This window comes from Cryptomeria japonica, chromosome 7 (genome assembly GCF_030272615.1).
Source record: "Cryptomeria japonica chromosome 7, Sugi_1.0, whole genome shotgun sequence".
Taxonomy (NCBI): domain Eukaryota; kingdom Viridiplantae; phylum Streptophyta; class Pinopsida; order Cupressales; family Cupressaceae; genus Cryptomeria; species Cryptomeria japonica.
In genome coordinates this window covers 164,898,155-164,915,513 of record NC_081411.1, presented here as the reverse complement: position 1 = coordinate 164,915,513, position 17,359 = coordinate 164,898,155, and the positions used below count along the sequence as shown (strand labels likewise).

General features: G+C 36.8%; 1 protein-coding gene across 2 annotated transcripts in view; it reads right to left on the bottom strand.

Annotated features, from left to right (window-relative positions):
- LOC131055084 (type II inositol polyphosphate 5-phosphatase 15) overlaps nt 1–17,359 on the bottom strand; it is a 120,766-nt gene that overhangs the window by 78,917 nt on the left and 24,490 nt on the right. For both annotated transcript variants that reach the window (XM_057989727.2, XM_057989728.2), the window contains exons 2-3: nt 6,328–6,580; nt 5,285–6,098 (exon numbers count right to left, since the gene is read on the bottom strand). In XM_057989727.2, coding sequence (XP_057845710.2) covers nt 5,285–6,098; nt 6,328–6,580 — 1,067 coding nt within the window. The remainder of the gene's footprint in view (nt 1–5,284; nt 6,099–6,327; nt 6,581–17,359) is intronic.

Here is a 17,359-nt window from a genome sequence, read left to right as displayed (position 1 = left end):
TCAAAAGTGCAAAAAATCAAGACCAAGTGATGGATCGCTCCTGTCCCTTAGTCAGGGACCAGGGCGATGAGGTACATATTTTCCATGTTTTTTAAAAATTTTGGCGCTCAAACGCATTTTTGAATTTATTTAAATGCTAGGAAAATCGATATTTAATTAATGGCATTTAAATTTAGCGCTTGGTATTAATTGATTATTTTTGCCTTGTAAGAAAATCGAATTTATTAATTAAAAATGAAGGCATTTAATAATTGATTATTAATTCATTAAAAAATTAAATGGAGCGCTTGGTATTTATTTGTTTTATGGAGGTCGGCCCTTGTTATTCATTTAAAAATCATTTAAATTGCTTTATTTTTACAAAGTCGGCCTAAATGGTGGTGAGAGGTGTGAGCGCTATAAAGGGAGGGGTAGTTTATTTCATTTTCACATCATCATTTATCATCTCTCATATGCGACTTGGAGAAGGCAAAGGAGGAACGAATTTCATTTCAAGCTAGAAGGCACTAGTAACTATCCAAAGGAGAGGCGAACTTGAAGTTTCTATTTGAGCGAAGTTGCCTAGGACGTCAAAGACATATCAAAGATGGCGAAATTGCTAACTTGAAGAAAAGATCACGTCCAAGGCTTGAAGGGTGGCGAAGTTGATAAGAGGAACGTTCTTTTGAAGATCACATCAAGACTATCGAATTTCAAATTTTGCCTAGGCGAATTCCTTTATTTTGCATTTTAGAGTTAAGCTCTCAAGTAAGGTATGGCAAGATCTCTTGTTTTAATTTCAAATTTTGATCGTCATTGCCTTAATTTTGAATTTTGAAATTTTGTTTTGCCTTAGCTCAGTTGTTTTTAGGAAATGATTAATAAAGGACTTATCATTAAGTTTCCTAAAATTTGCTCTCTAATTTATGTTATGTATTGCAAAATCATGTTACTAATTTTGAAATGTTGTGTAGGCGTCAAATGGAGGTCTCTTCAAGGAAAATCAAGCCGGATCAAGGACGGTCTTCGCCAGGACGATCAAGCCAAGACATGGGCGACCTCTTCCAATCCAGCGTTCCAAGGCGAGGTACATCATCCTGCACATCAAGGACAAAAGGAGTTAGAACAAGAGTTAATCAAAGATAGCCTCTCAACGACATCAAATTAAATATCTAGCAAGCTTCAAGTGTCAGATGAGGTGGCGTCCTAGTCATCATTTCTCCAATCAGAGAAGTCCATCTCAGCATGTCCAGATTCAATGTACTTAACTCATGGAAGGTGGCACAAACTCCGATGTACCTACCCCGGCTATCCATTGGTCGATTTTTCTAGAAGGGACATGTGTCCAAGCAATACAATTTTATCATTGGTCAAGCATTAAATGTTATGTAATGGTTGTAACAAACCCTAATTAGGGTTTTCATTGTAAAATCTTGGCCATTGATCTTGAATTGATCTAAGCCATCAAATTGTATTGTGGGCACTATATAAGCCCAAACATTTCATTTGTAAAAGGAGAATTAGAGTGAAAGAGATTTTTAGATAGAATTAGAGAGATTTGTAAATAGTTGAAAGTAGTTAGAGAGTAGAATAGGAGGACAAGGCAAGAAATTGTTGCCATTGATTGTAAACAAACTCCATTTTCATTGAAGTAATGGTGAAATATGTCGTTTTTCTTGCAATTTGCATGGTTTCTTGTTGAGTCTTCAATCTTAGATGGTAGATAATTAGATGAATGGAGGAAATGTGATTGATTGATGGTGGAATTCGTACATCCATACTACTAGCAGTTTGTTGATTGCAGACTTGCCTTGCGTAGTCAACTGGAATCATTCAGCCTAAGCTCAATTTCAATTTGTTGCCTCTTCATTGATATGCATCAACTTGGATGGTATCTATGCCTGCGGTGATAACTTGAACATCATAAAGCTCCCCTTAGAAGATTGCACTAGTCTTGTGTAGATGTTCCATTGATGTCAAAACAAGACCTAGTTAGAGTTTCATCAAAAGGTCAAGTCATTGCTCCTACATTCTTAGTATTAGGATTAGATCCTCTCTTCGCCCTTATCCTTTTTCTATTTTTTTTAATCTAAGTTAGTAAGAGCCTGTGTCCAGCAAAGCAGATCGGAAGTTCAATGTAAGTCCCCTTGTGATTCCAGCAAATCACATCATACCACTGGAGCTTGTCCACACGTGGAGACCCCACTAAAAGAACCTTGGAGTCTACCTAACTGATCCTTTACGCGAATCTTCAGCAGTTAGAGACTATTTTCTCAAGAGAGGATAAGATGCCTTTAGGTATTTTATTCTGTGTATGATTGTGTACAAAATACACGTCAACACCATCCCAACTACAAACTAACATGTGTTATTGACTCCTAACACTACTCATTGTAATGATGTAATCATCTTTATGATATTTTCAATATAATAGAAATCTCTAATTTGACAATTTCATTTGTCAAATGTTATTTAGCATTCAAGAAATCTAGTATTTAGTATTTGCAATTTTGCTATTTTATAATTTTACTAATTTGCCAAAGTTTCATTTGAAATGTAATTCTTATACATCTTTTCACAACTGGTTTTTCTAGAACTATATGTATATTAGCACCACTACCCTGCCACCGCCCCGCCATCCCCAAACTTAGGCCCTTTGCCCCCCTGTGCCAAAAACCCGTCCCCAATGCTGGTGGAACATTGGTTTTATCACAATTTCAACACTTCAAGTTTGACTTGTTATGAGACTTTCCTTTGGATTTTGATCTCCCTTTGCCTACCTTTTTCTTTCCCTTTTCTTTGGATCTTTCTCACCATGAGACCATTGATTTCATCACCATCCATGGTCTTTTTTTTCATCTCCTCTAACAATAGAGCAGCCACCACTTCCTCAAGTTGTAACTTAGTAGAACTAGAAGTACTACTAATTGTCATGACAAGATTCTCCCATGAATCTTGATGGGCACTACATCTATTCTCTTCATCCATCTTTATATTTGCATATTCCAATTGACTTACAATGGCATTAAAGGCATTGAAACAACCAAAAATCGAGTCTCTGTCAGCCGTTCTCAATTAATACAATTTCTTCCTAAAGAAAAGTTTGTTAACTAGAGGCAGCTTGATACAAAATACCTAATTTCTCCAACAAATTGTGATGTACTTTCATTAGAGACAATTAATAATGCAAAATCAGCAACACACAATCCAATGATGCTCCTTTCTGTCCTATCCATCTTCTCCTAATCTTCATTTCTTATGCACAAAGTTTTTGTATTTTCACTACACCCAATGACTTCTCTCAACCAAGTGCTTTTTCGTCTTTAGTTTCCACAACTCAAAGTTAGTTCCATTAAATTTTTGAACCTCCATTACTGTTCTAATTGCCTTGATTTACACAAATCTGACATAAACATCAACTTCTCCCCTTGTAGCCCTAAATACCCCAAGACAAGAACGTCCTTATCAAGTATTAACTTGCAACCAAGCTTTGATACCAATTGTTGAAAAAAAACATGTAAGATCTGTTTTAGGAAAAATAAATAAAAGCAAATTTGTGTCATGTCCCCTTCTTTCACCTAGCTCAGCATGAGTTTTACATTAACCTACTCCAGGGTTTCCCTAGGCTAAGTAAATGTGGTTAGGGGACTCGATGTCTTGAGGTGAAATCTTTCAATGATTTTCAGTGTTTTCGACAAGTTTCCTATTTTTAGCATACTACTATTTTTAGCACTTGGCCATGGTCTCAATTCCTTCCTAAATTCAATGCAACATGTTTCAGTTGGACTTGGTGAATTTTTATTGTTTTCAAGAGTTGTATTTTTATTGCATTCACTGAGTCTTATAAAGTGCTTTTTAAAATACTTCCCATTGCCCTAGTAACACAACGTTGTTTCTAAAGAGGCGCCACTTTGTCATCCTAAAGGGACATGTAAGTGAAGGAAATGTATTTAAATTTTATGAGCTTATATTACTTGCCTAAGGGGACATCTAGGGGTTAAAGGAGACAAAAGTAAATTAAAATGTTTTGTGAGCTCATAAAAAGTTCGAACTTCTGGGATTTAAATTTTTGGTTTTGGACGGAAAAGGTTTCAATTTGAAGGATGGCCTATATGTACATGTTTAGAGCTCTCATTTCTATCTGCTTGCTTGACAACTTACCAATATGCTGCTGGATTTGTTCCAGAGTTCACTTCTGCTAGTTGGAGGACAAAAACCCTCTACTGGTTAGCTGGTTTCCTTGGTGAAAAACCCACCCTATCTGGTTAGAGTTACAATTATTGATTCTTACAGTGATTTTGGCGTGAAAGGATGATTTTGGAGTTGAAATAATGAGGATATACTCAGTACTTTGATGTGGGTTTGAGTTATTTGGTGTGTCGCGTGGTTTCCTGCTGTGTGGTGTGATTTTGGAAATGATTTGAATTGTTTTCTGAGTGCTGGTGTGAGTTTCTAATTTCTGGAGGTGTGCTTTTCTAAGTGGCTGAACTCATATTTTGCTCATATCTTCTGAAGGAAGGCATATTTGCTTCTGGGTATTGATTTCTACCTCTTTCCTAACCTGGGTGATTCAATTTGATATTTTATTTGCAGCCATTGATGAAGATTTAAATTCTTACAAAGCAAATCATCCCTCAAGGAGGCCATACCAATCTGCACTTGCTGGTATTTCAGGCTGAGTCAAAAATCAAATATTTTGGAGGTCCAAAATCTGCACATTGTGGCATCATTATGTGAGAAATCTGATTGCATTACTTATCACTAAGCTGGAAACAGTTTGGTAGTATTTGGAGACTTCGAGGAATTCATACAGATTGCGTAAGTTCATTTTATGTCTTGTCGTGGAGCTGGAAATATTTCTGGGCAATCTTCTTTCATCTATGAAGGCTATTTTCAGGTCTGATTATGTTTATAGCAGATTCATAATGAATTGTAAGTATAAGTTGAAGTTTGAATGATGACTTGTTTTCAATCAGCAATTTATCTTCAATGCATTTTTGCACAAAATCCACGTTTATGCTCTTATACATTAATTTGCAAAACTGAAATTAAAAACATCAGCAAACCTTTTCATAGGCAATAAAACACTTTTAAGCAAAACGTTTTCAAAAAACTCAGAGGTTGGACATTACAATTTAAAAATATCATTTCACAAAACTCATATGGCAAAGCAAATAGCAGTACCAAGCAAACAGTAAGAAATGATTTGTATATCATATGTTTCTTGAAATGTATCAACTAATGACAAAACATATTTACTAAGCTATGAGAAATGATTTGTGTATCAACGAAATGGCATACTAACTGTTTCTTTGGCTGCTGCCATGGCTAAAAAACCTGGACCCATTTCCATTTCTTGTAGGCCAATAACCACTATGCTAGCCTCTGATGCAGGAGAAGCAAGCCAAGAAATGAGAGAATCATAAGTGGGTCTTTCTTGATTCACATTCCAAGTGCCAGCCAATATCTTTATATCTTCCTTTTTGGTGTAACTCAAACCTTTCTGCATCAAAGCTAATCTTAATCTGCTATCAAGGGGACTTAGTGATGTCACTGTCCACCCACGAATACCCCCATGACTAGCCAAACTAAAAACATAGCCACTTCCAACAGCCATCTCCACCACAGAAGAACCATGAGCAACCCATCCTCCCAATAGATTACCATCTTGTTCCATGACCTGTACCCTCCCATCCGCATATCCAATCCAAATTCTTGTTCCTAAAGCACATAAACATTCAATAGCAGTAGATGAATGCATGAATTCCTGAATACGATTACCCTGGCAATCCCACTGCACAAGCAATCCATTTGCATATCCAGTCCAAATCATTTGATTAGTTGATGCTGCTATAGCTTTTGTTCTTTTCATATCATCTTCATTTTGACGTCGTACTGCAGCACGCCGAACGGCATCAGCAGCCTCCAAAACAACATTTTTTGAGCGCCGGAAAAAACTCAAGGCACCCTGGGTCTTTTCCTTAGTAGAAACTTTAGCAAAATTTATCTTAATCTTATCTTCGGAAGGAGAGTTCCTTGTTGCAGAAATGTGTTTGCTACAAAATTCTGCCTCTGCATTTGTTCCAAATATTTTGAGTACATCCCTTGTTTGGGCATCCCTGTAAGACAAAACTATACAACTGAATATTAACATCAACAAACATAAGTGGAATAATGGTCCAACTACGAAAAGTATTTTCAAGCTGAATATGCTAGGCAATGATAACTAGGCTGAGATGGTATTGATCTACCCAAGGCAAGAAAGAAACCATTTCAGTAAAGACATTCTAGCTCCTGCAAAAATTAGTTTATCAGGTAAGAAAGAAACAGAACTGGTAAATACATTACCAAAGTGACAAGAAAAAATATCCACCACTCCAAACTCTTCCTGTTGAGTGATCTGATAGCAGAAATATCATATCCGAATCTGTAAGACTGCATGTACCTAGTGTTATAATATGATTTCTAAGGTCAATGTAAGACCTTTCCATTGACAAAACTGCCATGTGCCTCTCTGTTGGAGCAAGAGAAAGAGCTCTCTTAGTAGCCTCCCATGGCCAAGCTTTTAGTGAACCATGCTCAGAACCTGTCCATAGCTCACCTAGCAGAATTCAAATGTTTTAGTGAAATTACTCTTGAATCATTTCAATTTTTTACATAACATCCAGGAACAATAGTACAAATTCTAAATGGAAAAATAACTTCAATTTAAGTTCTAATAAAAAATAGCTAGAAAAGAACATTAAACAAGAGTTTTGTAGGCAGTATACACATGTAAATAATTTAATAATGCATATAAGACATTTATGTTTACATGGAATTATGTAAGTGCTAAATGATGTATATTGGATTTTGACTGATCTCTTTTGTTGCATACAGGCAGTTGCATCCAACTAGCAACCCTGTCGTAATCCAACTCTAGATGAGAAATTAGTGGTGACTCTTGATGTTTGTGAGAGCTCCCTAGCCTCTTTGTGAATTCATCTTAACCATATATACTGAAGAATCTGTACATTGATGATGTGCATGATGAAAAAATTTCCATTTCCATCAATTCAGTCTTATTTATGATTATGTTTTGTTGATCTGAGTTTTGCATTCCATGCAGCCTTTATATATAGTTTCTATTGCTTTACATAAAAAATCATTAGTATTACACAAAGAGGCATAACCTGCAATAGAAGCAAAGTATAAAATGTTATGGCACGCATATATTCACAACTGCTCCTCATTGCTGACAAAACAAATATTTAAAGAACCTTTGTCAGCTGACAAATAGAATTATTAATAATGAATGGTGGCTTTTCAGAAAATAGTTTGCTTTTGTTTCCAAACAAAAGTTATATATACAGAATATTTATTACCCTTTTCAAAACAAAAGTATCACCAAAAAATACAGAGCCCCAGCAACAATAAAAACATGTAATAGCAATTGAAATATTTTGGAAGCGAATCTATTAAAATTTTTGCATTTGAATTGTGTAAATGGAAAAATTCATTTAATTTTAGTGAATAAAATAGCTTTCAGATGTAAATAAATAATAAGTAAAACCATTGAGAGCTATGTACTTAAGAGGTAAATAGTTTGTTTTCGTTTAGCTTTTTTAAAATAATAGAAAAATGAAATATATCTTCAAATAAAAATAACATAAATAATGTTTTAAATAAAGTAGCTCATAAGTATATCATACTTGCAATAGTACTGTTGAGTTTGATGGTCATATGATGATTAATGTAATGTCCCTTTCTAGGACATTCCTGATTTTTGCCCTAAAACAATAATTCTTAGTACCAAATGATAATAACTTTATCAAACATCAGAAATTCAAGATAAAGATCAAATCAGCAAATCAAAGTGCAATCCTTAAAATCAATCAAATCGTGAATTCTTTGGGAATTAACATGCCCAGAGCATGAAAGGTTCCCCGTCTCTTCCAACTCCTAGCCCCAAAGCATGAAAGAGTTTTCGTCCTTCCAACTCCTAGCCCTAGAGCACTAAAGGATTATGTCATTCCAACTCCTACAAGACACTTCAATTCAAAATGACTGTTTGATGAATTTGCTTGATTAATACTAATTGACAATTCTAGATGGATTGACAAGTTAATGTTTAAATGAAATTCAATAGTTTATGCTTGAGTAATTTCTCTTTGCTGTTGTAATTAATATTCTTCTTTCTGATTGCTTTACTTCTCCTTTGCTGTTTTTTTCTTTAAAGAAATGCTATTTGTTAATTGAATATGTTTTTCATTACTGATATCAGAATTGAAAGACTTGACTGCTTCAATAGATTGCTTTGATTCTTCAGTCTAGGATGAATTCCTTTTACTGAATGTAACTCTGAATTGTTATTATCCGAAATTTGTTTTAGATTTGCTTGGACTTGACGATCCCCTCAAATGAATCGTCTTGCCTTCTATATCCTTTCTTTTGGAGAGTCATATCTCTTCATAAACCCCATCGCCTATGCAAGAGTTGTATTAAAGTATTATTATAATATTTAATGGTCATTTAGGTCTTTTAAATAGTTTAGTTAGTATCTTTCTATTTTATATGTCACTTAGTTGTTTTTAGTAACTTTTGTTTATGCTTTTCGTGTTTCTATTCTCAATCATTTCCATTATGAAAAGATCGTTTCTATATAAAGAGTCTTTCATCTCTTTTGTATATATCGAATAATCAATTTTATCGATAATATTTACATGGTATCAAAGCGGGGAAAAGATCTTTTGACAAATTTTTAAAATTCATGCCTTCTACCTAGAATTGATTTTCCAGAAATATTTTAATCATTTTTTTAATGAAAATAACGTGGTTTTTACTCTAGAAGTTTGTGGCGTTTTTGAAAAATTGAAGGATCTTTTGGCAGATCGCAAAGGATTCTTGTTACAAGTCGAGATCGTTTCTTGGACTTTTATAGCAAAGGGGTTTTCTATAAAATTGTGGGTCGGATTTCTAAAGGAGTTTGTGATGGATTTTCTTTTCAAATAGTGTTTTTTGTAAAGCTTGAGGTTTAAGGCGCATTTCCTTTGCAAATCATAGGACATTCTACCATTTTCTTAAACAATTTTCTGAAAATCGTGGTTGTTCTCTACACTAGGGTTTCCAGTATCTACAAATCGCCACGACACTTCTGTAGATCGTGGTATGTTTTTTTGTGGGTTTTTTTGCACAATTTCCAGTCTGTGTTTGCTCGCACCGGGTCTATGTTTCCTTTGCAATGGGTTTAGTGTTTTGCCGTCATATGAGGATTTTGGTGTCATTTTACTAGTCTGTTTTGCACGATTTTTGTAAAATCATGGGTTTGATCTACCGGCTAGGGTTCTTCTGCAGCATACTGTGCTGCTCATTGTACCCTGTGATTTGTTTTTGATCAGGGACATGTATGGCAGTTGTTCTTTCTCTAATTGTGTGAAGGGAGATTTGTTTTTGTGGAGGGTTTTTTCACAAAAAAATTCCACAAATTTTTGTGCAACGTTTATGATTGTGACACTTTGCAGGCCTCCAGATTTCTTTCTACAAGGGTTATATTTTTTGACTAATTTTTGCAATAAAATCAAGGGTTTTAATTTTTGGGCTGCTTCCCTAGAAATTTGTGCCAGCTGTTTGTTGAAAGTTTTTGACTAATTTTTGATAGAAAAATCAAACATTTAAGATTTGTGAGAAGTTGGCCTCATTGGAAAGCGAGAGGGATAGGATCGTTGACCAACATCATGTTGGAAGGCAATCAATGCTTCAACGACAACTACAATACCCTAGAAGCAAAGGATGCCTTCTATTTTTGAGTACTGGTGCTTATACCAGATTGCTTTGGGTACATATACTCATCCCATATTGGCGGGCAAAGACCAGCACAAGTTTGATAAGCATAACCAAGAAGTGGTTATGTTGTTGAAGTTATCAGTCACAAATGAGATGCTTCCGGAAGTGTCATCAAGCAAGACTACTAGAGAGATCTAGGGTCACCTGAAGGATCTGCACGAGACATTAGATGAAGGCGGAGTTTTATTCCTTGAGAACATGTTGTTCTCAATCATGATGGACAACAAGATGTCCTTGCAGGAGCATCATATGAAGATCAAGGACATTTGCAATCAATTGGAGGCCATTGGTCGCAAGATGGAAGAAGAAGATATGGTGGTCATTACGTTGAAAAGCTTACCACGATCCTTTAAGCACTTCATCGAACCTCTGAACATTACATCCACTAATATTGACCTGAAGTTTGATGCGTTGTGCAATAAGCTCTTGCAGCAAGCCAAGTGGAGACAGCAGTTTGGTAGCAATAGTGGCACGGCCAATGTGGAATAGGCATTTACTACTAGTGCAAGAGCACCTAATGGATTTCATGCCTCCATGAAGAAAATTTTCAAATTATGTTTTGTTTTGTGTCAAATAAGGTCCTATGGACCATTTTGTGATGATTTGTAGTCAATCAATGTAATAGGAAGCCCTATCTGGTCCATGGGGCAAAGTTGTTAGAAGGTTGTAAAAATTTGATGTAAGTGGGATTAGTTGATTTTTCATGTTGAGTCTTGTTGGGGGGATGTAATTGATGTACAGTGAGTTGACTCTTCACCTATTTGTGCTACCTTGTCTAGGTATCTCCTCCAAGCTACACAAGAACCATCCAATGATTCTACATCTCACACCCTCCAAGGGTCTGCAAGACTTACCCTCTCTACCCTTCCCAAGGTCCTTAGGCTAGGATAAGCACTTGTTGTTTTGTGAGTTCCATTTTCTTGGTTCGGAGACCTTGTTTTCCCACTCCCTTTCACACTCAACCTATGAGTTCAACCCCTCCACCACAGGATCTTCATTCCCCACACTACACACGTAAGGATGGATGGTTTTGGAGGGATTTCCAACCCTATTCCTTCCTCAAGAGCTTTGACATTTACCGGTTCCTAGTTTTACAAACAAACTGCACTTTTAGGCCTAATAGGAGACCTAATTCTAGTAGCCCTATCAACGGGGTAATCTGCATTTATGTGCTAAACTTCATTAACCCTATAAACTCTTTTACATTCCAAACACCCTTTTGGGGTTTACATACAATATCTCAAAACCGGAGGTGGGTTTTGTTATTAACATATCTAACCCTTACCAAGCTAATTAGGCCTAATTGCCCCTTCCTAGGCCTAAAAATAGGGATTGGTCAAAACTCCTTCACCGGTCCATTTGCTTGAGTGAATTGATGTTAGTTTTGGGTCTGTGCTTCCATATGGAATTCCATTCCAATCATACTTCACCTCCACCCACCAGATTCACCCAATTAGGACCTGTTATCCATGATTCCTAATGCTTGCCAACTCAACATGCCAAGCCTAGGGTATGGTGGCAAATCTTTGATTTAGCTTCCCCCGTCTCAAAACCAAAAAGAAAACATAGTATACAATGCAACCTAACATTCCACAAGGTTTCAGAGTGGGTATCCACCATGGAACGTTAGGTTGGAGCCATTTTTCTCTCAAAACCATGGTTTTTAGGACCTTTGAACCCGCCTGCAACAAAAATGAAGATTATTCACAAACTACAACACTTCAAGACTCCAAATCAAAAACAACATGAAGGTAAGACACCAGTCTAACAATCCATGTCCCTGTATTGGACGTGTCAATCCGTACAGGTCGTACAAACTTGCAAAGAACAGTTAAAACTCGGAAGGACACACCAAATGGGAAGCCAAAAATTGTCTATTTGCTTCAGTTCTTCAACAGCCGATTATCATCGGTCTTTCCAAGCCTTATACCGGCCTATGAGCAACTTTTGCAATTCGTTGCATAGGTGAGCAACTTTGCTCAAACCCAAACTTGGTCACCTCCAAGTGACTCATATAACCTCAACAACTTCAAAACAACATCAACCAACCTACATTAACCCAAAAACAACTTATCCTATTAAGTGCTCTACCTGGCACGCTTAAGAGCTCACATGCCCACATTGGCCAAACAAAGACTCTTAGGGCCGTTACAATCATTTGAGCACACACTCAATGGCCTCTTGGCCTTATTACAAAACTAAAAAACATGATTCCAACATCCTGGAAACAAAGTTACAAAAATTTGCTAAGTGCCCCTGCACAAATAATAAGGTCATAATACACTATTTATAATGTAATAGGAGTCATTTGGTTTCAGAATTGTAAAAGTTGTCGAATCATGTAAATGTTGTCAAATTGCAAATTGCAAAAGTGCAAAATAGGAAGTTGAAGAGACAAGGTTATAAAGGGGTAGATGGAGAAGTTATAAAGGGTATACAAGGTTACAAATAAGCCTCTTAGGAATCATTTGTACATTGTTAAGTGTGGAGGAAGGTGGTGATGATGGTTTGAAGATGGAATGAATAAGAAACCTCATTTTTCTCTATCTTTTCCTTGCAAATTGTTCCCCAATAATTTAATACATTCCTAGTCTAAGTGAGACTAGAATGATTAATTATTTTATATTAGAGTTTTATCAACTAATATAAAATAATTAATAAATTATTAAATATTCATTTTAATTATTTTATATTAGTATTTTCACCAACTAATATAAATTAATTAATAGTTAATTAAAACTTTATAATAAACTTTCGGTGAAGAAGTTATCTTTTCAGTTCCTACGGAATTCATACCCATATCTTGTTCTATTTGAAGGAGAATGGGAAAGGAGTCGAGAATATCTTTGGAAATTTGAAAGTGAGTAATCTGTAATCTTCTTTTCGTTAAAAGATATATTTAGACTGTATTCCTTTCGACAGTTCGAACTGTCCTATTGGAATTATTTAGTTCGCATTGTTTGAATTGCAGAGACGTTGGAAAATATTCCAGACAGAGATAAACAAAGGACAATCCAAGTTGAATGATAAAATTGTTGTTGGCACAACTGATTAATGTTCCGCACGAAAATGAAAACCCACGCTGGAATGAATGAATGGAAGGAACTTTAGTAGCGAAGTCACAACATCTGCCGAGGACCGAAAGCAAAATTAGCAATGGATCTTGCACGGAAAGTCTAGAGCGGAGTTCATATCCATATATCGGTGGCGTCAATTTTATTCGAAACAGGAGCGGTATATTGTTGGTCCAGTGGAACACACCACAGAAGCATGTATGATTTCATTCAACGGAATTTCTGGAACATATCGAAATATTCTATTGCCCTCACAATATTACATTCCGTTCGAGACCGGATTGGCTTGTAACGTGAATTTGTTCACATGCTCCATCGTATGAAGGGTGAGATCAAACGGACCATTCAAGTTCTATGCGATTAAGTTGCCACAGGAAACCAAACTCCATTGTGCTCAATCTCAAGTGCATATTTTATTGTTCCAAGTATTACATGATGTGTGTCCACGGGAATGTTACTGGGAATGTGAATTAACAGAAATAAAAAATATTGTTGGTCCACAACAAATAATATTACAACTATTCTGGTTTGCGGTGAACTGTTTTATGAATGAATCATGAAATTCTTTAGTTTAGAATACAGCAGTAATGTGTAATAATTCCATTCTGGAATGTACTAATGGAAGAATAAATTTTTCTATTGCCCATTCTGTAATTACATTGGAAGTCATTTCGTTTGAATCGAAGAAATATTGCAAATAGTCAAATACATCTATTTAGGATTTTTACAGTGGTATCAAAGCCTTAGAATCCTGCTAGCTTGTAGGGTGATTTAATCAGCAAATACATTAAGTTTTGTCCTGTTGAGTATGCACCAGGGGTCTTATAACCTTCGAAGAACTTGGGCCCGACAAAACAGAAATCAAAACTCTCCATTAGCACAAACCAATTCGTCTATTCCGTTTGAAATTGAGGATAGCCATACTAAAACTGACGAAGAAATCATTTTTGAAACAAATAATATGGGGGAACCAGAAAACAATAGGGATCTTCTAGCAACATTAATCAGAAGCCAGCAAGATATGCGAACAATGTCAACAGAATGACGAATTTGATGACCCAGTTTATGGCTAACAATATTAATCAAAATCAAAATAATGGGAGACATAATAGTCAACATCAAAATAATGAGGGTAGAGATGATCAATCTGTTAATAATCACCCAGAAAGAACAAGAACAACTAGACCTTTTACTGCTAGGAACCTGCAACCTGAAAATGAACCTACAATAATAGAATTACAGGAGGAAATCCACCAAGATTGGTTAGTATCCGGTGAAGAATTCAGATCAACGATGACATTTAGAGAATATTTGGATGTCAGAATGAAACAGAGGCCAAGGGGACAGCGGGGGCACAACAGTGAATTGCAAAGAAAAATTGGTAAGATGTCCATTCCTTATTTTGATGTGAATTCCTTCAATTGAATGTTTTTTATTATGGAAAAACAGGTTTTGAGGGGACCCAAAACCCCTTACAACCGGTTTTGGAGGGACCTGAAACCCTCAGATTTTACCAGGATCTAGAATCCAAAGAACAACACTGCCAAAGAAAATTAACCAAGAAAACCAGGAGCCCAAACAAAGCTGAGCCGGCAAAAGCCAGCAAACACCAGCAAACACCAACAAGAAGAACCAGCCAAACACTTAAAATATAATCAATATAAATCAAGTTGGCTACACCAGCTAGGCTAAAGATTCAAACTATGATGAGGGTTAGCATGCACCCTCAGCCAAACAACAGGGATGTTTCCGGCTCCTTTGACCTGAGACAGAGACTTCAAACAACAAAAATCATGACTAGCCCATAACCAAAAACAACCACAATCTGGACTGGGCCCTTGAAAACTATCAGCAACCAGCCAGATAAGAAAAGACAAGGAAAATAAAACAAGATTCTTAGAGATAAAGGGATTTTGAAAGGCTTCCCTAACCTTAAAACTAGCTTTTGAAATGGCTCCCAGAACCACTTCAAAGGGTTTTGAAGTGGTACCCTCAACCACCTTGAGCTGAAACAGAGGCTCGATCAGGAAAGCATCCATCCAACCAAGCTCCGCCGCACTCTCCACCTCAATAGGAGAAGACAGAAAATAGCTTGAGAGAAAAGATCCAGCAACCAAAAAATCACCAGCCTCAAGAGAAAAGTCCTCCAAACCATGAGAGGAAGCACCAAAAAACCCATTAACCACCCAAACACCAAGCAGCCACTCCACCTCCATAGGAGGGCACAACGCCTCAAGAAGACATCCATGGGACTGAGTAGTAAGAGAAAAAGCCCTCAAAAGGAAACCAATCGTGGAAGCACCGAGGGCCCACAGAAGAAACAGGACCACCAAAAGTGTTACCAAACTCCAACAGCACAGAAGCAACCCCCACCTCAATAGGGAGAGAACAAAGTTTCTTCAGAAGGAGAGACCACACCAACTGCAACACAATACCAGAACAACCTCTGCCCAACATAGCCGCCTCAGAACAGGAGCATCCAGCTCCTTCCCCGAAAGATATCTCCATCTCTATACAAGATAAACCTTTCTTAACAGGCACATAGATAGAAGAAGGGTGCCGAGAAACAGCCCAAAACCAAGGCATTTCCACCCAAAGGGCATCAGAAGAGCTCCACAAATCCCAGCCCGCGAGGAGGAAAATGAAAGAAGAAGCACTGCAAGCCCAAAATCCTCCGACCCAACAAGGGAAAAGGCGCAAAGAAGGGACACAAACCAAAGCAGAGCAAAAAGGCCTAACACGACCGACCCAGCAGATAGGAGAGGAGGAGAGAGCTGCCCGAAAAAATCCCCACTGGCTCCAACCCACAAAGCCCGCAGCTGCAGCAGCCCAAACAACCGCCTCAGTGAGAAACCCCAGAAGCCGATGCACTAGGAATAGGGAAAGAAGGGGGCATCACGAATCATCCAGGTCAAGCCAGACAGTGATACCCATTGCTAAGGCTCCCAAGCCATCTTCCTCATTGTCGTCTGATTCCTCCCCTTCATCTGCAACAGCCAAAAACCTAGCTCCCGCACTCCCGCTCCCGCTCATTTGATCTCCAATGAAATGTTATTCCTTAAATTGAATGTTGAGATAACTCTGTTGTGAGCATTTCATTTCATATGTTTTTACTTTTTAGCATAGCAACCGAACTTTGGAAATCAATATGTCTAAATGTGCTAAAAAAAAAATCAACAGAATCTCTTGATAGCTTTAGTTCTCACTGAACATTCTGCAAACATCAACATTGCTTATTGCAAAACTTCTACAAGATATCGAATGGATAATTACCACTCAAATCATTTTTATTAAAACTTTTGCACTAAGGGTGCAAAATTGTTAGACGTGCAAATCAAAATTGATAATCCATGTTGAATGAGATAGATTTCTCAATATCCAGAAGCAGACTACTACTGTATCAGCTGACAATGCTCAAATACTGAACCCATTAATATCAGAAGAGCAATTAGTCTATCCATATACCACAGTCTATCTCTCAAAAGTCTTGACCAACAGCTGAATATGAAATTCATTTATACTTCTCAGTATCCATACGTAGATGTAAATTTTTGCATCTCTTCTTTCATGTGACCACATATTTATCCTAGGATTGTAATGTACATGCCTAATTTTCTTTTGTATGTTTTGCCAAACAACTTAGCCACAATCAACATAAAATGTTAAACATCACTGCTGTAGCAACTGTTATATCATCCCACCATGATGATGAAGCTCCCCTGCTGATTGAAATTACTAGTTTAAAGTTTGTTCCAATTTTCTTTCAAGTGTTACAACGCTCATGTATAAATTTGGGTTTTAAACAAGAAAAACAATAACAGTAATGCATGGGAAAAAACCTGATGTCATAAAGGTATGGAAACTACACTAAATTGTTCAATATTACTGGTGCTAATAGTTTTGGAGGATAACAATAATGTTTTGAGGCATCATTACATAAAGGACATGAGCATAGAAAGTAGAACCAGAGTACCTTGGAAAGTAAATATCTTTAGGCAATGCACAGGACTGCCGATGAATAAATCTCAGATATGTGTTGCTGTTGCTGTAGGTCAGTCAGATACAACTGTTGTATCCCTCTTGTGCCCTAATATTTTGATAATGTTTAAATGCACTGATACATGATGTTCCATATTGTTGAATAGTGATTCACAATGGACATGCAAATGATTTTGTTTTAAATCATTATGTTTATATGAGTTATTTTTATCATGTATGAATATGTTAAGAGTTAAGATGAGATTCCGGACTAACTACATGGTTTTGTTCTAGTGGATGCAGGGAATTCATCATCCTCCAAGAAGGGAGGGACAGTATCATAAAAAACGTGAGGTAATAGATGAAGGACCTAGTGCTATCGGGAACCCTAAGCCTGTAAGTTTTGAAACTTGTTATGTTGAGTTAGGATTTAGGGTGTAGTGTCGCAAACTCAATGCCTATTTGGGTTAACCCTAGACGGTCAGTCTAGTAGTTAGCGTTTGTTG